The sequence below is a fragment of the Oculina patagonica genome, chromosome 11, assembly GCF_052425735.1.
Source record: "Oculina patagonica isolate OP01 chromosome 11, crgOcupat, whole genome shotgun sequence".
NCBI lineage: Eukaryota > Metazoa > Cnidaria > Anthozoa > Scleractinia > Oculinidae > Oculina > Oculina patagonica.
Genome location: NC_135768.1, coordinates 21,157,464 through 21,181,955, shown reverse-complemented (window position 1 = coordinate 21,181,955; position 24,492 = coordinate 21,157,464). Strand labels below are relative to the sequence as shown.

Genomic DNA, 24,492 nt, shown 5'->3' with positions numbered 1-24,492 from the left:
TCGTAAGCGTATAAATTAGAAAAAATTAACTGACAAGCGTATAAAAGCATGTGATTTTTAAGCGTATATGGAGCAAAGCCGACCAATAAAAGTTAGAAATTGATAAAAAGAAATAAGACTTTTTGAGAATAACAACATTATTGTGAAATAAAAAAGAAAGAAATGTTTCTTGTCAAGCTTGTAACCCCTTTGGACTGTACGGTTGACTTCCTAACACACCTTGGGGACCTATTTCATAACTTTGGAATTCATTTGCGAGGCCAGACAGGTATGGATTCTACCCTTGTGGATGCGCAAACCTGTCTACAGGGTGTTACAAGGTCCTCAAAAGATGTGTCCCAGATGCACAATAAAATTGCAGATTGGCTCAGAAAGAATCACCAATGGACCAGAGGGCACAGTAGCCAGCAAGACCATGAAATCTTGTGAGCTTATGTTAAACAGCATTAGACGTCTCCTAAAACTATAAGAATTCATGAGTCCAGATGCTGCAAACGCGATGAACCTACAGTCTCTGTTGACTTTGGTGGTAAAGAACCTTCACGCAACTACGAGGATGAAACACCTAGCACCAAGTTTAGCTAAGTTTGCTAGACTACTACCGAGAGTTTGGAAAGGGAATGAGAGAATTTATCAAGCGACTAACAAACTGAACTGTTGAATACTTCACCCTCCGGAGATCCTACTATCCAGTTCCAGAGCTCGCAACGGATCTGTCTGCTATTGCGAAATTAACTCCAATCCCAGTATATAGTGCGCATAGACAAGGTAAACATTGCAAAGATGAGGGAATGGGCGAGTGAACATGGACAGTGTGTTCGACAGCTTACTGTAGAGTCTGTAGGCAGCAATCAACAAAATTTTCAGCTGGCACATTGCCCATGTCAGCATACGGGCTAAACCTACCACAAGATCCTCTTGAAAGCAATGTGGAGGAAGTCATTAATAAAGGAGAGGAAGAGGAAGTTATCGAAGAGTATGACTCTGGCTCTGATTCCAGTTTATCTTTGTCTCACTTGTCTGAGGATGATGATGAGGAGAGTGATGCTCTGGTTCCTCACATCTTGACAACTCGAAATGGAAGATAAATTTGGGCAGTGGTTAGGCTGGGTTTTTAAAAAAACAATGTTCTTCAAGCTGATTTGATGTACTGTTCAAGAACATTGCAAGCTGGAAAAAAGTGCGACAGCACTTGGGAACCACTACAAGACTCTGCAGGACTCAGAATCATGTCAACTAACTGACTAAACGATTTTTTTGCTGCTTACTGACTAAGTAGCGTTTTTCTAGCTGTTTACTGACTAAGGAGCATTTTTTTAGCTGCTTACTGACTATAGCTATACCCCATTGACACCCTCATAGAGTGTATGAACAACGACAACAGGAAAAAAATCGACAAATAGAAATGGTTCGGCAATAGAACCTAGATCGAACATCACTGCCCAGGTTATCAGATCATGGGTCCAGGAACCAAGCTGGTTCAGGATCATTATCATCATCATCATCATCATCATCGACATTACGGCTATTATAGGTTATTTCAAAACGTTGGAGTTTAGACTGCCATTTTCTAAATTCTACTCCATCGTCATCAAGTATACGCCAACGGCTTGTAGCAGGATGATCTGGTGATCGTACATGTAAATTCATGCAACGAGTGTGAAACCATTTCCAACAGTGAAAACATTGAGCTGACGGGGTCATTGTGGCTTTCCACCACATTCTAGGGGATTTGCTGATCAAGTTACCCATGGTATCAACTCGACCCTCGTACAATTTAAACAGACCACAATGTCCACAAGGATCAAACAGTTCATGAATGTCATCCCAACCCTTGAATAATCTTTCTTCTGCGTGTTGAAAGTCAGCCATCCATTGGATTTGTTGTCTTAATTCCTCCGGTAACCGATCCCAGTAACTTGTAATCTGTTCAAAGCAAAAAAGAAATTCAAGTCTTAATCAAATTGGTCCGCTTACCGTATTTACTCGAATATTAGCGCAGCGGCGCTTATTAAATTTTTTGCGTCTCAAGTGCGGCGCTTATTAGAGGGCGGAGCTTATTAAAAATTCTGACGCCACAAAGAATCTAAACCTTTACATTAATTGAAATAGCGTCTTTTGATTGTCAGTATTCGTCTCTTGCTGAACAGAGAAGTGGCGTTAGCTGACCTGGCAAAGTTCACGGCCTTCGCAACATTTACAGAGCTACGTATTGTAAGAATGTTGGATAGAAAAACCAATTGGGTGAGCGGTAAAACAATCACTTTGAACTGCAAAATATCGCTTTTGATGGAAAGAAATATCCAAGTTTTGTTTTAGAGTTGCTTTGTAGTGCGGTTTTTAGTTTAAACAGATTTCCTTGAATACGCGCCGCATCTGGACTGTGGCGCTTATTCGGGGGCGGCGCTTATTTCGAGTAAATACGGTAATACATATGGACTACACATGCTCACTACAGTACCTAATTTGCATCTCTATTGGAAAGGAAAAAAACAAGCAAAATAGCTTATCGTGCCTTCAGAACCACACTCCTGATGAAAGACCATGTGTCGACTCTCTATGGTGCTCCAGATTTCCATTTTTAACCAATGACTTCCTGAATATATTGTATATCATATACTATTTATTGGCTGATTCCCTCTATGAAGTGCGCCTGCAGGGAATCACGGTAGTTGTATTCATCCTTGCTAAGTCTTGTGCATGGATTGATGAATACAACTACAATGATTCCCTGCAGGCGTATGCCATAGAGGGAATCGGGCATTCCCAGCTTCCTATCCAAGTGCCTATGGCCCATCAGGCCGGAGCTTGTCCGGTTTCAGTAGCATGGGGCGACTAGGAGTATTTCTATTCCTCCCTGGATGAATGCTAGTCCATCGCAGGGTTACCCCCCAGCAGTAAATTTGCAGGGTACCCATTTATGCACCTGGGTGGAGGGGCACCGTAAGAGTAAAGTGTCTTGCCCAAGAACACAACACAATGACAAAAGCGAGGGCTTGAAGCCTTGAACCCAGATCGCTGGATCTGGACTCCAGCATGGTAGCCATAAGGTCACCACGCCTCCCAAATTTACTGGATAGCCTTCTACATCTGTGCTCTTACTATCTTATGTTCTCAACACTTTCCACATGCTGCTACACTGTATATTTAAGACTGTACCAAGCAAAACAAAGCTAAGCTATCATACAACTATTATTCAGAGCTTTTAAAATAAATTTCTTGTTTATAGTTTAATTAGTCTCACCAAAGATTGATGGCTGGATGAATTCCTTTCACCTTCCATCCTGATCCTTTAAAAAAAGTTTAAAATTTATCACCTCGGATATTATTGAAATAATTAAAATGGAGGGAGTAAATTGCAGGTTGCAGGTGACAGGTCACAGGTCAGAATTGTTCTTTACTATTTACTCAGGGGTCAAAATAATTTATTGAATTCTGCAATTACTGATTCTTGCCAATCCAATATACTATATATGTACCATTTGAAGAATTATAAATGATTCTAAAGAGCACTGTTTCTTTAAGCCAGACTTTTTGCATAGTCCCTGCATATGAACTATGTGAATGACTTAGTTGATGACAATTTTAGATGTCATGCAATCAGACTGGACCATACGCAGACTTGAATTTGCTATTCGTACATGATTCTTCAGGGTATGCGTAATTAAGCTATTAAAAATTCATTTACCTTGATCTCACCTCAATCATTGTTGTACAAACTTTCATCATTCCATTGTTGAATTAGCAATCCTTTTGTGGAAAACAGTCATTTGCATTTTGTAGTGGGACTACACAAATAAGTCTGGCCTGGCTCAAACAAGCAACACTCACTAGAATCTTCTAAAGGTGTATATAATATTTTGGAATTGCGAGAATCAATAATTACATTTAACTCCCGTTCAAATAGCAACAACAACAACAAACAAAACAAAGACAACAACACAAACAATAGAATTCCTTCCACATTCTGACCTGCGATCTGCATTTTATTTAAACCCTCCGATACAGGCCAGATTTTGCTAAAGTTATATTTGCGCACAGAATTGAAACCACGCAAAGAGGTTTGTAAGACTGGACAGCATGTATGTGTGAATCTATTTCGCATAAGTAAATATGAAGCAAAGTCTTGAACTAGCCAAAAAAACAAAGAAACAAAGAAAGCTCTATACACAATCGAACACAAGCTCACCTTTTTTCTGACTCCTGAGATGCGGTAAAGGCCTCCATCTCAATACTTAACCCTTTCACGATAAAGATATACCTATTCACGGCATATAGGCGGCAAAGTATTCAGCAAACGCTGTAAATCGACGGAAAACCAAAACGGTCGAACAACAAAAGTCAAATTTCAGCGCCAAGATGGAGAAGCGACTCGCGCGCATCATATTTCGCGAGCTTCTGCGGTTCGGCGGTATCGCGGTTTCATAAACTAGCACCCAAGATGGCGGACGATCCCTGCGTTTTGGTCAAAAGATGTAATTCTGATTTGAGCTGTTGTGGCATTGTTTTAGACAGTGTTAACGCCATTGTCTTAACAGTTGCGTCTTTATTCGTCGATTTATTGCCTCAGATTGAAAAACAACGTAAAATCAGCGCGGATTCCCCCTTTCTTTTCCACGATGATTTCGCGGCCACCGCGCCGAATGGTGAAATTGCCGTCGAGGTAATTTTTCGGAGAAACGAAGAAGAAGAATTCAGAACACTTCAAGGTCATGTAGCCTTATATTGGAGGGATTATGGACTGCAGAGAATCTCAGAACGTATTTTTCCGCAATCGGAGTGGAAATTCGAATCATTTGGTCAGGGCGAATTAGGGAAAACAGCAAATACAGCGTTGCCTGCCGAAAGTGAGAATGGAGACGAGGCCTTTGCACATCGAAACTGCTTTTCAGATTTTGTGCTTATTCAAGTGAAAACTCTCAACAACTATTTCTCTTCTAATCCCGTCAATTTATCAACAGTTTGTGGCTCTGTGAGACCCAAGAAAGGCGATACAGTGTTTATCGTTGGGACACCGTTCGGTTGCGAATGTCCTTCAGTTTTCTACAACAGTCTTTCCAAAGGAATTGTATCCAACGTTGTAGGAACTAATACTGAAATAATTATCACTGATGCACGTTGCGTTCCAGGATGTGAAGGATGTCCATTGTATCTGTAGAGACTGGAGTCTGGATCAATGAAAAACAGCGCTCCTTACGGAATTATTCTAGCGCCATTTTGTTGGAGAAATGGCGAGTGGACTGGAATCACTGTAGCGAGTTCTCTTGGATACGTTCTTCGCAGTTTATGGAAACTTTTGAGCGAAAACATATCATCAATACCTCAACACTTAACTGGGATGGTTTTTGGTGTTTTGAACTGCCAGGACCAAAGAGAAATTCCAGTGGATCTCATTGTGCAAGCGACTCAAGATAGAAATACTTCTGATATGCATTCAGATCAAAACATTTTAAGAGCTAGGGACATTATAAAGGCCGCTCTTTCTAGTGTGGTTATGGTGCAATGTGGGAACACTTGGGGGTCTGGTGTTATCCTAGATGCAGAGGCGTGTCTCATAGCAACCTGTAGTCATGTGATTCGAGATTGTCATAACACCCTTATTGTAACAGAAAGCAAAACCATTAGTCGGTATTTGAACAGTGCAACAGAGGTCAGGATTTCCCAGGACAGCTCAAACAGCACCCATCATAAAGCACAAGTCCCTTATGCTACTAAAGAAGATTGTCCTTTGGATTTTGCACTATTAAAAGTAAAACCAAATCCTGAATTTAGATCCTTAAGACCAAGGTTAGGTCCTACTGTCAGTCAAATAAAATCTGTAGTCACCTCAAAACCTTTATTCAAGAAAGGAGAGGAGATTTGTGTTGTCGGTTTTCCACTGTTTGCAAGTCATCTTCACACTGGGGCGTCAATTGTTTCCGGAATAATATCAAATGTTGCATATGCAGACAACAAACCAGTTTTCCTTCAGTCCACTGCCGCAGTGCATTGTGGTGCAAGTGGAGGAGCTCTGGTTTCCATGGAAACAGGGGAACTGTTAGGCATGGTCACCAGCCATACAAAAGATGCAAATCTGTCATCAAGCTTCCCTCATATTAACTTTAGCATCCCTGCTGATTTGCTGTACAAATTAGTTTCAGCTGTGAAGAGTGGAGATGTTGAAGATACCTTGAAAGGTTTAGTTTCAAATCACATGAAAAATGTTTGGCAACTGAAGGAAACTGTGAATGAGAAACCTCACATTACCAGCAAGCTGTAACTGTGAATGTTAATAAAATTGATAATTTTATGTTGATTTTTTGGCATGTTTTCTTAATGATAGAGGAGATGAAAAATGAATCGTATCTCATACAGTCTCGCCCCAAAGTCCTTCTCGTCCTTGCCGCCTTTTTTTTCTTCGTTTTAATTATTTATTTATTTATTTATTTTTTTTTTTTTTGCGCTCTGGTTCCCGATTAAAAAACGGCTAGTCAGTTCCTAAGAAAAAGACCGATTACAAGTACTCTATACAGCTAGGTAAACAGTACTTCACACTGTTTACAGCCCTCTATTTTCTCCTATTTTTCTTAGATCAATCAATCAATCAAATGATCGCGGGGACCTGCACGCCAGCGCAAAACAGGAGGCAAGAGGAAGTACTTCCGTTCCCCATGGCTACCCCCTCGTGACTGTCTCTGGAGTTCTTTTGCATGAAAAAAATGGGGGGGGGGGGGGCGTGAGTCGTATAGTACAAATCTGCTGTGGTCTTTCCGAACTTGCCTCTTCGCCTTTTCAGAAATAACTTATAGAATATTACGTTCTTTAACAAAAGCAATTTTAGAATTCATGTTAGCGATCTGCTCTGTCAAAGCAAGGACGCTCGCACTACGATTAAAATTGATCGAGTATACTTAACAATTATTCCATGAGTGCGCACAGGTATTAAAGATGGAGAAAGCCTTCTTTTTACAAAAATAAAATAAAAAAAGCATTTTTTCGTTATCAAAAAAACGCATATTCGATTCGAATTCTCTTTCAAGTGACACGCACGACTATCTTATAGTAGCTGCGTATGGATTACACTGAACCGTAGCAATACTCTCCTAGCCTAAACTCAGCAATTAGGTTAACTTTTACTTGCATTAAAATCCCATTACCAATTTTCGCGGAACCCTTTCTTTGTGAATTCTTGATTTCCTGTTGTTGTCTTTTTTATCGTCACAAAGATTAAAAACACCTGAAAATAACCGACAATATATTCCACCACATACCCGCGCAAAAAGTCGTAAAATATCACTATTTTTTCCACGCGCGCGCGCTGCTGCGTTGAATTTTTTTCTAAGTTTCTCGTTAAGTTACGTATGGGAAACGTCACAAAGGAAAATTTAACTCAGACACATTTTGTTGAGTAACGTTGTGCAAAAAATCACTCGTAGAAAAAACTAATTTTTTGAGAAATATGGGCGTCTGTTGTACTAAAGACGCAAGACCAACAGGTACATCGTCATCGCGACACTTTGTTTCAGTATGTAGCTCTCCTGGTCGATTTCCAGCTGAAAACGAGTACAGACAAGAATCCGCTGTGGAGAATGCTGCGGAGAAAGCAACTACTAAAACGGATGACCATCCTATGTGCGGGGAACATCGCGAAACGCCCAAACATCAACACCAAAGGAACCGAGAGTGTTTGAAAAATGCTTCGCAGCAGAGGAACCGTTTGACTGGAAGTGCGAAAAAACGGAGTGATCAATCTTTAGCCGAAAACGACGGCGGAGATAGCAAAGTTGTTGCAACGAAGCCGCGTTGTGCTGGGGCAGTAACAAGATTGAAAAAGAAGGACAGCACTCGACGGCCTAAATACAAAGATGAGATTATGCTGAGTGAGAACATTGATTTAATTGTAGAGAAGGAGATTCCAGAAATCCCAGATGAAGTGGCGGCCTTGGCATCCGATGTAGATAGCTTCTTGAGTGATGACACGCCGGCTGTAGAATCACGTGCAGCAAGTCCTTCCAGCTCCGAGGTAACACCACGCCCATCAGCGAGAAGAAGGAAGAAGAAGAAAAAACACGACAAACAAGTAAGATATAGCTAATTCAAGAAAGGTTGTCGGAAAAAGCCAAAGTGCACGCGACAAGATCGAAAGGTAGTATGGGTAGAAGTAGAGATCGAGGTACTGCACGTGCTGAATACAAATAAGATGGTGACATGAAACGGAAATTTGCACGTTTTCTCTCCCTTCAGAAATGTGGAAACAAGGACCTCTTAGCCCACGCATAATTTTAGAAGAATTTTTAAAACTCAAAGACAAGCGACAGTAAAAGTAAATTTACAGAAAGAGTTCTCCTAAGGGGAAACCAAAATCTTCACGTGCAAAAATACAAACTTGTACATTTCCTCTAGGGCAATATGCAAAATTGAATTGAATACCCAGACCACCTTTCGGTCTTGCCGCGTGCACTTTGGTGCTTTTTTCCGACATCGTTTCTCTGTATTTGAAAAACAACTTGAGCGATGGTGGGCCTAGGACTGAAACTACAAGGAGAAACAGAAGAGTGGAAAATGGAAAGCTGGTAAAGGTATTAATACCTTTAACACCTCTCCATTTTCCACTTTCCTGTTTCTATAAGTTCACAAAAAAGGTTTTTTTAGCCACTACGTATTTGAATTGGTGCCTTCAGTTCATTTTGAAGTCAACGAATATTGATTCAAGAAACATAGATTGGTTTTAAAAAGGTTTTTCAGAGAACGTCTTCTACCGATCGCAAACTGGTTCCAGTATTAAGTTTATTGCCAATAATGATGAACGTTTTCTAAGATTAATGAGACACGCTCTGTAGCAGTCCAGAATAAAAATAGGAATTCCAAAAATGTAACCGCCTTTCTTAAAAATAGCTCCCAAACGCTTTTTCTTGTGGCGAGTTATATGGAAGAAAGTCGGTTACATTCTGGAAACACAGTGGAGGGAGTAATTGTGAGAAATTAAATGAGTTAATTAAAAACATTATATAAATAAGTTATTTTAACACTACATTGAGACAAAACAGTTTAACAGATACTTTCTGGAATAGTTTCACTTTTCAAAATTGCACAGTGTATCATGAATATTCTTTGAATTTTCATGGGACATTGTGCTTTTTTGTAAATAATGCAGAGGACGAGAAACTGACAAGAAATATTGATGCTTCGCCTGAGTCCAATGAAAAAAATCTTTGTTGTTACAGAGGTTGTTCAGTGGACTCAGGCATGGCATCCAACAAATTCTATCACAAAGAGTTCCCGGTGTTGTGGTCTGGCCCTGTTTCACGCCTTGGTGCTTCACATAGGTTAAACATCATTGTGCCTTTCTCCCTTGGACAAAAATTATACAAAAAAAATACATCATTTAGGCGGGGGAGAGTTGACTGTATTTCTTTCACTGGTTGATTGTTTCATTGATTTATCAATCGATTAAATGATTATTTGATTCTCGTTTAACTATTAAGGTGAAAGCGAAGGACACTGAAGAAGGCGATTCAGCAAGTTCTCCATTTGCGATAAGTTCTGTCTCAATTCCAACGTTGAAAAATAATCTTTTTCAAGAAACGATGGACGAAGAAGACATTAGAGTGGAGCAAGAGATCAAAAGTATGCTTAAGGAAGATCCGTTTCATGGTGAACCCAATGCACCGACGCCGAATGATGCTGATGAAGCTTTGGAGGCCAGAACAGAGGACGCCACAAAGCAAAGGACAGATCTGAATACTTCAGAACAAGAAGTAGCAGAGGTTGATTTGAGTCCATCAACAACTTCAAGCCCGTCACAGATGCACAGTGATTCATTGGCAAGCTTGGACACAGAGGATGCCACAAAGAAACAGACACATATGATGACCTCAGAACAAGAAGTAGAAGAGGTCGATTTGAGTCCAGCAACAACTTCAAGCCTGTCACAGATGCACAGTGATTCATTGACGAGCTTGGCTGACACCAAACAACATCGCGAGAGATATCCAACAACGGAAAAAGTTATCACAGATGACGAGAAACTAGCACTGGATATTAAATATATTTTAAATGACGATGTAGACACAAATGAATCAAGTCCACAATCCTCTTCTGGTGCACTTTCACCCAAGAAAAAGCCGAAGCGTCCCAAGGAATCTTTCACAAAAGAACAAAAGAGCAAAGAAGGCGAAGAACTTAGTAAGAATATCAATGTCGCTTCAGCTGAACTAAAAATCACCTCTGGCAAAGTTTCACCCACTGAAATGGCGCAGCGCCCCAAGAAATCTTCCAGAAGAGATCAGAAGAATACCATTGAAAAGGAACTAGCCAATGATACTTATTTCATTTTGAGCGACCATTTCGATACAGCTGAGGTAAACAGAAAGATCACCTCTGGTTCAGTTTCACCCATCAAAAGGTTGCAGCGTCTATCAAAATATCCCATGAGAGCAAAACAAAACGCAGTTGGCGAGAAATTGGCAAAAGAGATCGATTTTTCAAATGCAGAGATCCAAAACAAGAAGAAGGCAGAGGACGAGAAATTGGCAAACGCTTTCAATTATATTTTGAGTGATGATGTCGACGCTTCACATGAAGCCAGTGATGTTACCGTTTTACCCCGGAAGAAGACACTACCTCCAACAGCGTTTAACGAGGAAACACCGAAGACGATTGACGAAGAGCTAACCAATGACATACGATTCATACTGAACGACGATATTGGTCCGGCAGATGAATCAAACACAGACACTTCTTCTAGAACAGCTTCATCTACCAAAAATGCACATCAACACATGAAATATTCCATGAAAGAAAACAAGAATGCCGAGCATGATAAACTAGCAAAGGATGATGACGATGTCGCAATAAAAGGAGAAATCTCTTCTGGTGCAGTTTCGTCTGCAAAAAAGACACAATTTCCCCGCAAGAAATGTTCCACAAGAAATGCCAAGCACATAGACAACAAGAAGTTTCCAACGGATATCAACCATGCCTTAAAAGATGACCGTCCTGCAGTTAAATCAATTTCCAAGAGTCAAGTCTCTTCGGGAAAAGCTTTGCCAAGGAAGAAAGTTTCTTTTCAGGAACTAGATCAGGAAGATGACAACTTGGCAAAAGAGATAAAATATATTCTTGAAAATGACGTTGACGAAGTTGTCCCAAATGCAAAGAATTCACTGAGCCTTTGCAAACTTCCACCTCCCAAAAAGGATTTGACAAGAAAACATTCCAAGCAGGCAGATGATCAATTAGCTAAGGATATTGCGGAGATTTTAAGTGATGACATTTTTGCTGTTGAGCAAGATATTCCAACCCCGTCCAATCCTAGGGAAATACCAAGGCCAAAGACCAGTAACCCAAAGCTTCTCTTAGCAATGGATATGGACAGATTATTAAATCCTGAATCTATAGATTCTTTAAATCAGGCAGATGATAACTTGGCAGAGGATATTGAATTCATCCTTAATGACGATCTTGTCGACGTGGCCTCTAATGTACCAATTCCGATGAGATCTGCTTCAGGACAGCGTGTCAAAAACCAATCTGTTACTGAAACATCAAAACAAACAGATGCCAAACTGTTCAAATCTAAGCAAACACTACAAGATAAAACCGTACAGTTTACTTCAAAAGAACGAAACTCCTTGGGTGCTCGGGAGGCTTCACGTCCCAAAAAGAAGATCCCTACAAGAAAATCGAGGAACGTGGCAGACGGAACCACATCAAAGGCGTCAAATTCTCCACCTAGTCCATCGTCGCTGCCGAAAAGTGATTTCTCGTCGAGATCTGGCTCAAAACAACACCCCAGAACAGATTCCTCGAGGAAAAGAGATAACTTGGAGGACAAAGCATTGTCAAAGAGTACCGATTACATCGTGGAAGAAGAATCAACTGCAGATTCAGTTCCACCGATTTCTTTTACCTCTTACTCATTACAAAGACCTAAGTCTCGGAGTCCAAAACGTGCGTTTGCTATGAATACGAGCAAGACCCAAGGTTCTTCACCAATCGCTTCTAGTTCTCGTACAGTACAATTCCCAAAACAAGATTATAATCGGAAACCAAGACACACAACTTGTAAATTGGCACAAGATGCCTCTGTTGAAAGTGCATCAAGTGGTAAACCTCTGTCGAGCTCTAGTGCAGTCCAGCGCACAAACAAATATTCCACAAAGAAACCAGGAGACATGTTGATACTAGAAGAACTTGATTCAAACATGGAAATCGCTTCAAGTTCTTGCGTAGTGCTGCAGTCGTCCAAAGATTCCACTCGAAGACAAAATCGTGCAACAAAGCAGGACTCAAACCAGCCCAAGAAAACAGAAGATGCGGATTTGGACAATATAATAAAAGCGATCTTGGACATTCCAACAGTAGACTGTGGTACTTCAGGTAAAAATATATTTTCTTTGTTGAAGCAGGTTTAAAAAAGAATACAACAAGGCAGCCCAAGCTGTTTAAGGAAACTAATTTGGAAGAGGATATCGACAACATTCTGGATTTTTCTACGATGTTATCAATATTTTCTTCTAAGTTCGTTTCTTCTCTTCCAACTTTCCAACTTTTTTTCTCGGCTTTGTTTGCCTCTCGTTAACAGTTCTCTTGAGCTTCGCAATGGCTTCACTCTCACCATTAAGTTTTGGTATCTTTAACTCTTGACGACGACCGTAAAACCGTAAAGCAAACGAGTACTGAAAAAGAGAGACTGGCAAAGCCAAGGAAGGATTTGGACAATATAATAAACGTGATCTTGGACATTCAACAGTAGACGGCAGTTACGGCAGGTAATGCATCCCAGCCAGTTGGAGAAGGAATTAAACCACACAAGTTTCTTAACAGAACCATTAACAGAGTTGTGTCAAAGTCGCGTGAAGACACTGAAGTAGGGATGGCAGGAAAGAGCTTTCCCCATTGTATTGGGTTGATAATCTTCCTTGCTCTGAGAGGCTGCAACGTGGTTATGCTTCCTGCCAAAACTGCGTGTAGATTTGCTGGCGAAAGGATGGCATCGAATCTTGGACATTGCAACAGTAGACTCTGCTGCTTCATTCCAACAGAGTCTACTGTTGGAATGTCTAAGGAAGGATTTCATCGGATGCGTCATGTGTGACAGATAATTAAGAAGCTAACTGTGTAGTGCACACAAATCGCTAATAGAAAGGTGTCTAGGATGTTTCTAAGGCTTGTTCTTCTGTAAGAAGAACAAGCATTTACAGCATTAGGTAAATTTTTAATATTGCGCATGCGTTGGAGCAGTGGGTGTTAGCAGTGAAGATGCCATGTGGCCCATAACGGCAGAAGCTAATTTCTCAATAACGTCTCATCATGGAAGGGCCGCAATGACAAGATTAAAGAATTTTAATCAGTGTTGTTGCTTGTAGTTAGAGATCTTTAGTGTAACGTGCTAGTGGTGATACATCTGTTCTTACAAGTGTTAAATAAATAAATCTATGCTAGAAGTATTTTTGTGAATAAATATCATGGAAGTGGTAAAATGTATTTAAAACATTTTTATTCTTCCTCCTCTGATATAGTTAATGCTACATCTTCCAGCACAAGGCAGTCTGTCTCTACGGGCAACGGAATCCTGGTAAAGGACGTCCAAACGCTGCGCATGCAAGCTGATAGACAAGCCGCTGTACCTAAGCAAGGAAGCTTGACAACTCACAGAAAAGCCCCTGCTCATGTGAGCAGTGGATACAGCCCCAGCACCAGTCCGGGAATCTTTTACGAAACTGGAGAGCTTACGTTAATGGAGCAGATCGAGAAAGAGTCTGCACAGGCTTTTGATGATACAGGTGTCCCGGATATTGAATCCCCGGATTCTAGGGCCAGTTCTTCTAATATTACAACAACGAATTGCGACAGTGGATGTTCCGTTGATACTATGCGACCAATGGCGGCAGGATCTTCTAGGACAGCGTCTATGGGATGCTCTGCTTCTTCTGACACAATAAAGCTTCCAACTTCCGACACAACTAGGAACCAGCTCTCCAAGAGAAGAAAAACACTGCCAGCTATCCTTAAGGAGGAAAACACCGTGCGAAAGCCGCGCACGAGAGCTTCCAGAGAAACCGCTGTACCCTTACTTGCAAGCCAACAGAGCATGGCCACACACAGATCACCCGCTGTACCTGTAACAAGCGGAAGCAAACCCAGAGCGGCTCCTGGAATTGTTTATGAATCTGAAGAGCTTAAGATGATGAAGCAGATTGAGAGGGAGTCTCGAAGACAATGAGTACTTTTTTATGTCTTAACTTAATGTAATGTTGTTTTTTACATAAAAATAGTGATGTTAATTAAGCGACTTAAAGTTTTAATGGCTATTTAACTAATTTATTCCTGTAAACAAATTTTCAAGATCAGCAATGTGTGTATCAAAGACACTGGAATGTTTTTATCATTATCTAAAACGTTTTAATAATTTATACTTACTAAAAATACCTGGTGTTAATCAATGGTTCAGAGATTTTAATAGCTACTTAACTGTTTTTTTTTTTAAGTATAGTTTATTTCTAAAAGCACTGTATTTTTTATAAAAGCTGTAACGCTTTATTGATCAGCAAAGGTGGTTATGGAGGTAAGAAATCATCTTTTTAAGTTTGAATTAATTTTTTTTGCTTTTACAACATATAAGTTTATGTTACTTTTTTGCATTTATTTATCTTTTTTTAAAACTCTTTATTAATAACGTTGCATGGCTACAAGCAACGTATTACAATACTGTAAGTTAAACACAATATTTATATAAGACCTATAGAAAAATGTCAATTTCAATCTTTGTTACTGCAGTGCAAGCGTTTTAATTCAGTTTTTCAATCGGTCGGAGAGGAAAAAAGTTTAAAGGAGTCAACTTCTCGTTTTTTACCTTTTAGTGTCGGCCATTCTCAATACCGGCTACAAATCTCCAAACCTAATTAATCCTGTGGAACCTTGCTCAATAATTTTTAAACTCACCACAACTTCCTCTCCCTCTGACCTCAATATTCCCTCTTATCCTAACCCAAGCCATTAAGTATCCATTTCTTCCCTCTACGGCGTTTCCAACCATCCCTTAATAAAACAATTCATTTCTTATTTTAATAGGGCCGACATTGACAGCAATTGTGAAACTAAAGTGGCTATCTTTTATCATAATTTTTTTATTATAATTATTATTATTAATTATAAAATACATATTCCACACACCCCAATCCCTTATCTCTCTAACAATATCCCCCGCATATTATTATTATTAAGCTTTATTTAACATTATCCCTTGTCTTCCCAATAAACCTCCCTTGCGATATTCCTCACAACCCAATCCCAATCCCTTAACTCCCTAATAATATCCCCTTTATATTATTATTATTATTATTATTATTAAGCTTTCTTAATCCCTCCCTTCATGATTTAACCGTTATCCCTTGCCTTCCCAATAAACCCCACACACGTTATCCCTCAAAACCCAATCCCTTAACTCCCCGATAAAATGCCCCGCATAAATTTTTTATTAGTATTAGTATTATTATTATCATTATTACAGTATTATTATTATTATTATTATTATTATTATTATTATTATTATTATTATTATTATTATTATTATCATCATCATCATCATTGTCATTATAATTATCAATCTTCAACAATCGCCTCTTAACAAATTTTCTATTTTTGTGCAATTTTTTACCTGCTTTCCGTTCCGGGATTGCGTTAGGATAAAAAGGAATATTGGGAAAGCACGGAAGGAAAGTTGTGGTGAGTTAAATTACCCAAAGACTTCAATGCCTTCAACAACAATGCCTTCTTTACAGACTCTAATAGGTTTAAAGCCTGTAGACCCAGACCCAAAATAAAAAAACGCTAGTAAAATACTCAAAGGCTTTCGACAAAGGTTTCTTTACAGACTCTAACAGCTTAAAAGCATGTAGATCCAGTCGCAAACCAAAAAACCTGAGAGATCCAAGGCTTTGTTTATAGGACCCTGAATTATGCTCGCTTGCACTGCAGTATACAACATAGTTTTGTGGCACTTATTTTGATCTGGAAACCTTGAATAGCTATGTTTTTATTTTCTGGTTGAAAAAAAAAACAATTATAATTAATGCTGTCGCCTACTCTGCAGTTTACAACTGTTTTTTCCTCCATAACACCTTTCCTTCCTCCTTCCTCCATAACACCTTTAAAATCACTTTGAACAAACTTCAAGAAAATGTTCTTGAAACAATGGCTGTAACAATCAAGTTGAAAGGACAATTGTTCTTTTACTAATGTAACAATATAACAAAATGTAACAAAATATTCTTAACTTACACTTTATATATATTGTAAAGTTTTATTTAATGTCAGTTTGACACAAACATCAATCCCTGAATAATACTAAAGAAAAATGTCATGAATACAGATGTTAACAGGATAATTAAAAAAAAAAAACAATAAACAATAAATGTACCAAAGATACCTGTTTTACATGTTTGTTACTTAAAATAATTGATAATAATAAAAGCCGTCTACATGGAAGAGGACATGTGGTCACGGCCAATGAACATTAAACAACCCAAATGGCAGAAATAAAAAGCAATCGCAAAAGTGCATCTCGATGGTGGCTATGTTTTTCAGCCACAATTTTATAGACATCCAAATTATTAATTATTTATTATAAACGGATAGGATACAGCAATAAGTAGAGCTAGTCCTGTTAGCACGTGGTCAGACTACATTTCGAATAGTATTATAAAACCTACTAGCCAGACCCAAGGCATTTCGAAATCGGCAGGGAAAAGGCCGTCATAATATATCACAGTCTTGAAAATTACAGAAAAAAAATCACAATTAGAAATTGTGTGACTAAAATGTGGCACGAAGATGTTTATTAGTGTGTCTCTCACTTTTTAGTTTTTACCTTTCTGGATGAAAGATTTGAAAGCCGAAATTTAACAAACGAAAAAAAGAACCAACAAACAAGAAACCTACGTACTAAATGCATTGAGTTTTGAATTTAGTGGGGTTTTTTGGTATGTAGACTCACTAGCTCGCTTGTTTATAAAACATTTTCTCAGACGACACTATTCATTAGGGTATTTCCTCGGACGGGATAAAAACTTAAGGAATGGTGCCGGGAGAAACACTTTTAAAATGTTGTTTCCCGAGGAATCTCAATGTTTGAGAACCAAAGGCAAAATGTTGAGACAGCAGATAGAGTATCAATGATGACAACGGGGAAAAAATCGACAAGCAGAAATGGCTCGGCATTAGAACCGGGATCGAACTTCACTGGCCAGGTTACCAGATCTTGGGTCCAGGAACCAAACTGGAAAATGGATTGAAATGCAGTGATCTGGAAATCAAAACAAGACTGCCAAACAGCACAACATTGATAACAATTTAAGGGACAAGGGAAACACAACAAAAATGACCAAAGCCATAGAAAATTAGTGATAGTCCACTGGGAAGTTAATTGTAAAAGTCCAAAAAATAATGCATGCAAAAAAAATGTTGAAACTGTAAAACTTTAATTACACAATAAGATGAATAATTGGCGATACACTGTTGTTCTTGTTGTTGTCATCACTCTGACCAATCAGAGAATTATGTGACCACAAAAGGTAATGACATCATTTTATTCTAACCAATCCACGCCATTTTATTCAGACCACTCATGTTTTGCGACATTATAAGGTAATCTCTACTATACACCAATCACAAGGTTAGATTAGATCATTTAGTCTGATCAATCATCATCGTCGTCGTCATCATCATCATCGACATTACGGCTATTATAGTTTATTTCAAAACGTTGGAGTTCAGAATGCCATTTCCTAAATTCTACTCCATCGTCATCAAGTATTCGCCAACGGCTTGTAGCAGGATGATCTGGTGAATGTACGTGTAAATTCATGCAACGAGTGTGAAACCATTCACAACAGTGAAAACATTGAGCTGACGGGGTCATTGTGACTTTCCACCACATTCTAGGGGATTTGCTGATCAAGTTACCCATGGTATCGACTCGACCCTCGTACAATTTAAACAGAGCACAATGTCCACAAGGATCAAACAGTTCATGAATGTCATTCCAACCCTTGAATAATCTTTCTTCTGCATGTTGAAAGTCAGCCATCCATTGGATTTGTTGTCTTAGTTCCTCCGGTAACCGATCCCAGTAACTTGTAAACTGAAGCGAAAAAGAAATTCAAGTCTTAATAAAATTGGGCAGATTAATTCACACCGACTACACGTGCTCACTACCTAATTTGCATCCCTAGTTGAAGAGAAAAAAGAAAGCAAAATAGCTTATTGCGCCTTTGGTATCTTCGAACCACACTCCCAATGAAAGTCCATGTGTCAACTCTCTATGGTGCGTTAGATTTCCCTTCTCAGCCTGCAGGGAATCATGGTAGTACTATTCATCCTTGCCAAGTCTCGCGCATGGTTTGATAAATACAACTACATTTGTACCATGATTCCTTGCAGGTGCAAGCTATAGATGGAATAGGGCATTCCCAGCTTGCGTCATTTTGAATCACCAAAATCCCCACACCTGCGTAAGCTGATTTCCCCTGGGCATGTGGGCAAGCACCATCCCCATGCTTAGAACAGCTGACATTCCAAGTGCGCATGGGTCATGCCCCACCCTAAGCATGCTCTTACTTGAAATATTCACTTAAACTACACTGTACAATTGGGGATGGAGATCAGATGATGTGGGAACTTAGGTTCAAGTCTCTCAGTTGACAAGATGGAGGAAGGATGCCAGGACCCACGTTGCTCCAAGAGTAAGCCATGGTGCTGTGTGATAAGGGCTGTGTTACAGGGGCAAAAGACCTATTTGTGAAATGTCATTATGTCTGCATGTATCACAAGCACTTTGAACAGTTCAGAACATTTTACATCCCTTTTTGTATCAATTGTAAGTTTATCCAAGTGGCCCATCAGGCCGGGACTTGTCCTGGTTTCAGTAGCATAGAGCGATCTCTGGATGGGATGCTACAGCTGTAGTCCATCGCAGGGTTACCCCCAGCAGTATATTTACAGGGAACCCTTTTGTGCACCTGGGTGGAGGGGCACCCTGAGAGTAAAGTGTCTTGCCCAAGAACACAACACCATGACATAAGCCAGCCGGAGGGCTTGAAGCCTTGAACTCAGATCGCTGGATTTGGATTCCCAGCATGGTAGCCAAATTTACTTGATAACCTTCTTTTCTTAGAGACTTTTCTTACCTACATCCCTGCTCTTACTATCTTATGTTCTCGACACTTTCCACATGCTGCTATATTTAAGACCGTACCAAGCAAAACCAAGCTAAGCTATCATACAACTATTATTCAGAGCTTTTAAAATACATTTCTTGTTTATAATTTATTTAGTCTCACCAAAGATTGACGGCTGGATGAATTCCTTTTACCTTCCATTCTGATCCTTTAAAAAAAGTTAAAATTTGCATTTTGTACTGGGACTACACAAAAAAGTCTGTCCTGGCTGAAACAAGCAACACTCAATTTTCTGAAGGTGTATATAATATTTTGGGATTGCGAGAATCAAAGAATTGAAACCACACAAAGAGGTATGTAAGACTTGACAGTATATATGTATGTATCTATTTCGCATAAGTAAATATGAAGCAAAATCTTGAACTAGCCAATTTTATATAAACTTAAGCTTAAGTCAACAGTAGTAAACACAAAACAAAGCAAATAAAGTTCTAGACAAGCTCACCTTTTTTCTGAATCCTGAGATGCGGTTAAGGCCTCCATCTCACTACTTCACCCTTTCACGATGAAGATATACTTATTCACGGCATAAAGACGGTAAAGTATTCAGCAAATGTTGTAAATCGACGGGATAACAAGCAAAATTTTTCTAAAGTCGTTCATCAAAGGTCGAACAACAAAAGTCAAATTTCAGCGCCAAGATGGAGAAGCGACTCACGCGCAATACTTTTCACGGTTTACCGCGTTCCATGAAATCGCGGTTTCGCAAGCCAGCATCCAAGATGGCGGACGATCGTTGCGTTTTGGTCAAAAGATGTAATTCCGATTTGAGCTGTTGTGGCATTGTTTTAGACAGTGTTAACGGTATTGTCTTAACAGTTGCGTCTTTATTCCATGATGCATTGCCTCAAATTGAAAGTCAACGTGATATCAGCGCGGATTCCCCCTTTCTTTTCCACGATGATTTCGCGGCCACCTCCCCGAATGGTGAAATTGCCGTCGAGGTAATTTTTCGGAGAAACGGAGAAGAACAATTCAGAACACTTCAAGGTCATGTAGTCTTATATTGGAGAGATTATGGACTGCAAAGGATCGCAGAACGTATTTTTCCGCAATCGGAGTGGAAATTTGAATCATTTGGTCAGGGCGAATTAGCGAAAACAGCGTTGCCTGCCGAAAGTGGAAATGGAGACGAAACCCTTGCACATCGAAACTGCCTTTCAGATTTTGTGCTTATTCAAGTGAAAACGCTCAGCAACTATTTCTCTACTAATCCCTTCAATTTATCAACAGTTCTGGATTCAGGAAGACCCAAGAAAGGAGATACAGTGTTTATCGTTGGGACACCGTTCGGTTGCGAATGCCCCCCAGTTTTTTATAACAGTCTTTCCAAAGCAATTGTATCGAACGTTGTAGGGATGAATGATGAAATAATTATCACTGATGCACGTTGCGTTCCGGGATGTGAAGGATGTCCATTGTATCTGAAGAGACTGCAATCTGGATCAATAAAAAACAGCGCTCCTTACGGAATTGTTCTAGCGCCATTTTGTTGGAGAAATGGCGAGTGGACTGGAATCACTGTTGCGAGTTCCCTTGGATACGTTCTACGCAGTTTATGGAAACTTGTGAGTGAAAACTTAACGTCAATACCTCAACACTTAACTGAAGTGCTTTTTGGTGTCTTAAACTGCCAGGACAAAAGTAAAAATCAAGTGGATCGCATTGTGAAAGCAAATCAAGATAGAAATACTTCTGATATGCATTCAGATCAAAATATTTTAAGAGCTAGGGACATTACAAAGACAGCTCTTTCAAGTGTGGTTATGGTGCATTGTGGGAACACTTGGGGGTCTGGTATTGTCGTAGATGCAGAGGCTTGTCTCATAGCAACCTGTAGTCATGTGATTCGAGATTGTCATAACACCCTTATTGTAACGGAAGACAAAACCATTAGTCGGTATTTGAACAGTGCAAGAGAGGTCAGGATTTCCCAGGACAGTTCAAACAGCACCCATCATAAAGCACAAGTCCTTTATGCTACTAAAGAAGATTGTCCTTTGGATTTTGCACTATTAAAAGTAAAACCAAATCCTGAATTTAGATCCTTAAGACTAAGGTTAGGTCCTGCAGTCACTCAAATAAAACCTGTAGTCACCTCAAAACCTTTATTCAAGAAAGGAGAGGAGATTTGTGTTGTTGGTTTTCCACTGTTTGCAAGTCATCTTCACACTGGGGCGTCAATTGTTTCCGGAATAATATCAAATGTTGCATATGCAGACAACAAACCAGTTTTACTTCAGTCCACTGCCGCAGTGCATTGTGGTGCAAGTGGAGGAGCTCTGGTTTCCATGGAAACAGGGGAACTGTTAGGGATGGTCACTAGCCATACAAAAGATGCAAATCTGTCATCAAGCTTCCCTCATATCAACTTTAGCATTCCTGCTGATTTGCTGTACAAATTAGTTTCAGCTGTGAAGAGTGAAGATATTGAAGATACCCTGCAAGGTTTAGTTTCAGATCACATGAAAAATGTTTGGCAACTGAAGGAAACTGTGAAGGAGAAACCTCACATTACCAGCAGACTGTAACTGTGAATGTTAATAAAATTAACGTTGATTGTTTGGCATGTTTTCTTAATAATAGAGGAAATGAAAAATAAATCGTATCTTATACAGTCTCGCCCCAAAATCCTTCTTGTCCTTGCCGCCTTTTTTTTTCTTTTTTCCTTTTTTTTTTTGCCCTCAGGTTACCGGTCAAAAAACGGCTAGTCAGTTCCTTTGAAAAAGACCGACTACAAATACTCAATGCAGCTAGGTCAACAGTACCACAGACTGTTCACAGCCCTCTATTCTCTCGTATTTTTCTTAGATCAATCAATCAAATGATCGCGGAGAGCTGAACGCCAGCGCAAAACAGGAGGCAAGAGGAAGTTCCTCTGTCCCCCATAGCTACCCCTCGTGACTCTCTCTGGCGATCTTTTGCGTGAAAAGAAGGGGGGGGGGGGGCGTGAACAGTCTTATAGTACAAATCTGCTGTGGTCTTTCCGAACTTTCCTCTTCACCTTTTCAGAAGTAACTTAAAGAAATATTTCCTTCTTTAACAAAAGTAATTTTTCGAATTCACGTTAGCGATCTGCTCTGTCCAAACAAGGACCCTCGCACTACGAGTAAAATTGTTTGAGGGTACTTAACAATTATTTCATGAGCGCGTACAGGTATTAAGATGGAGAAAGCCTTCTTTTAACAAAAATTACTAACAAAGCATTTTTTCGTTATCAAATAAAACGCATTTTCGATTCGAATTCCCTTTCAAGTGACATGCACGACTATCTTATAGTAGCTGCGTATGGATAACACTGAACCGGAGCAATACTCTCCTAGCTTAAACTCAGCAATTAGGTTAACTTTTACTTGCATTAAAATCCCATTACCAATTTTCGCGGAACCCTTTCTTTGTGAATTCTTGATTTCCTGTTGTTGTCTTTTTTATCGTCACAAAGATTAAAAACTCCTGAAAATAACCGACAATATATTCCACCACATACCCCCTCAAAAAGTCGTAAAATATCAATATTTTTTTCACGCGCGCGCGCTGCTGCGTTCGATTTTTTTCTAAGTTTCTCGTTAAGTTACGTATGGCAAACGTCACAAAGGAAAATTTAAACTCAGACTCATTTTGTTGAGTAACGTTGTGCAAGAAATCACTCGTAGAAAAAACTAATTTTTTGAGAAATATGGGCGTCTGTTGTACTAAAGACGCAAGACCAACAGGTACATCGTCATCGCGACACTTTGTTTCAGTATGTAGCTCTCCTGGTCGATTTCCAGCTGAAAACGAGTACAGACAAGAATCCGCTGTGGAGAATGCTGCGGAGAAAGCAAGTATTAAAAACGATGACCATCCTTTGTGCGGGGAACATCGCGAAACGCCCAAACATCAACACCAAAGGAACCGAGAATGTTTGGAAAATGCTTCGCAGCAGAGGAACCGTTTGACTGGAAGTGCGAAAAAACGGAGTGATCAATCTTTAGCCGAAAACGACGGCGGAGATAGCAAAGTTGTTGCAACGAAGCCGCGTTGTGCTGGGGCAATAACAAGATTGAAAAAGAAGGACAGCACTCGACGGCCTAAATACAAAGATGAGATTATGCTGAGTGAGAACATTGATTTAATTGTAGAGAAGGAGATTCCAGAAATCCCAGATGAAGTGGCGGCCTTGGCATCCGATGTAGATAGCTTCTTGAGTGATGACACGCCGGCTGTAGAATCACGTGCAGCAAGTACTACCAGCTCCGAGGTAACACCACGCCCATCAGCGAGAACAAGGAAGAAAAAGAAGAAGCACGACAAACCAGTAAGATATAGCTAATTCAAGAAAGGTTGTCGGAAAAAGCCAAAGTGCACGCGACAAGATCGAAAGGCAGTATGGGTAGAAGTAGAGATCGAGGTACTGCACGTGCTGAATACAAAGAAGATGGTGACATGAAACGGCAATTTGCACGTTTTCTCTCCCTTCAGAAATGTGGAAACAAGGACCTCTTAGCCACGCATAATTTTAGAAGAATTTTTAAAACTCAAAGACAAGCGACAGTAAAAGTAAAGTTACAGAAAGAGTTCTCCTAACGGGAAACCAAAATCTTCACGTGCAAAAGTACAAACTTGTACATTTCGTCTAGGCCAATATGCAAAATTGAATTGAATACCCAGACCACCTTTCGGTCTTGCCGCGTGCACTTTGATGCTTTTTTCCGACATCGTTTCTCTGTATTTGAAAAACAACTTGAGCGATGGTGGGCCTAGGACTGAAACTACAAGGAGAAACAGAAGAGTGGAAAATGGAAAGCTGGTAAAGGTATTAATACCTTTAATATCTCTCCATTTTCCACTTTCCTGTTTCTATAAGTTCACAAAAAAGTTTGTTTTAGCCACTACGTATTTGAATTGGTGCCTTCAGTTCATTTTTGAAGTCAACGAATATTGAGTCAAGAAAAATAGATTGGTTTTAAAAAAGTTTTTCAGAGAACGTCTTCTACCGATCGCAGTGGAGGGAGTAATTGTGAGAAATTAAATGAGTTAATTAAATAAGTTATTTTAACACTACAGTGAGACAAATCAGTTTAACAGATACTTTCTGGAATAGTTTCACTTTTCAAAATTGCACAATGTCCCATGAATATTCTTTGAATTTTCATGGGACACTGTGCCTTTTTATAAATAATGCAGAGGACGAGAAACTGACAAGAAATATTGATGCTTCGCCTGAGTCCAATGAAAAAATCTTTGTTGTTACAGAGGTTGTTCAGTGAACTCAGGCATGGCATCCAACAAA

The 24,492-nt window shown here is 39.6% G+C and overlaps 2 protein-coding genes and 1 pseudogene across 2 annotated transcripts in view; all 3 read left to right on the top strand.

Annotated features, from left to right (window-relative positions):
- Positions 1-4,441: 4,441 nt before the first annotated feature.
- Positions 4,442-6,295, top strand: LOC144631154 (peroxisomal leader peptide-processing protease-like; annotated as a pseudogene).
- A 1,116-nt stretch (positions 6,296-7,411) lies between these two features.
- The window catches only part of LOC144629748 (uncharacterized), a 42,084-nt gene continuing 25,003 nt past the window's right edge, over positions 7,412-24,492 (top strand). Inside the window, exons 1-2 of the mRNA XM_078487965.1 lie at positions 7,412-8,059; positions 9,465-12,360. Of these exons, the coding sequence (XP_078344091.1) occupies positions 7,439-8,059; positions 9,465-12,360 (3,517 nt within the window). The 5' untranslated portion in view covers positions 7,412-7,438. The remainder of the gene's footprint in view (positions 8,060-9,464; positions 12,361-24,492) is intronic.
- Positions 19,943-21,751, top strand: LOC144630062 (peroxisomal leader peptide-processing protease-like). Its single transcript, XM_078488342.1, has one exon. The coding sequence runs from the start codon at positions 19,943-19,945 to the stop codon at positions 21,749-21,751; it is 1,809 nt and encodes a 602-aa protein (XP_078344468.1).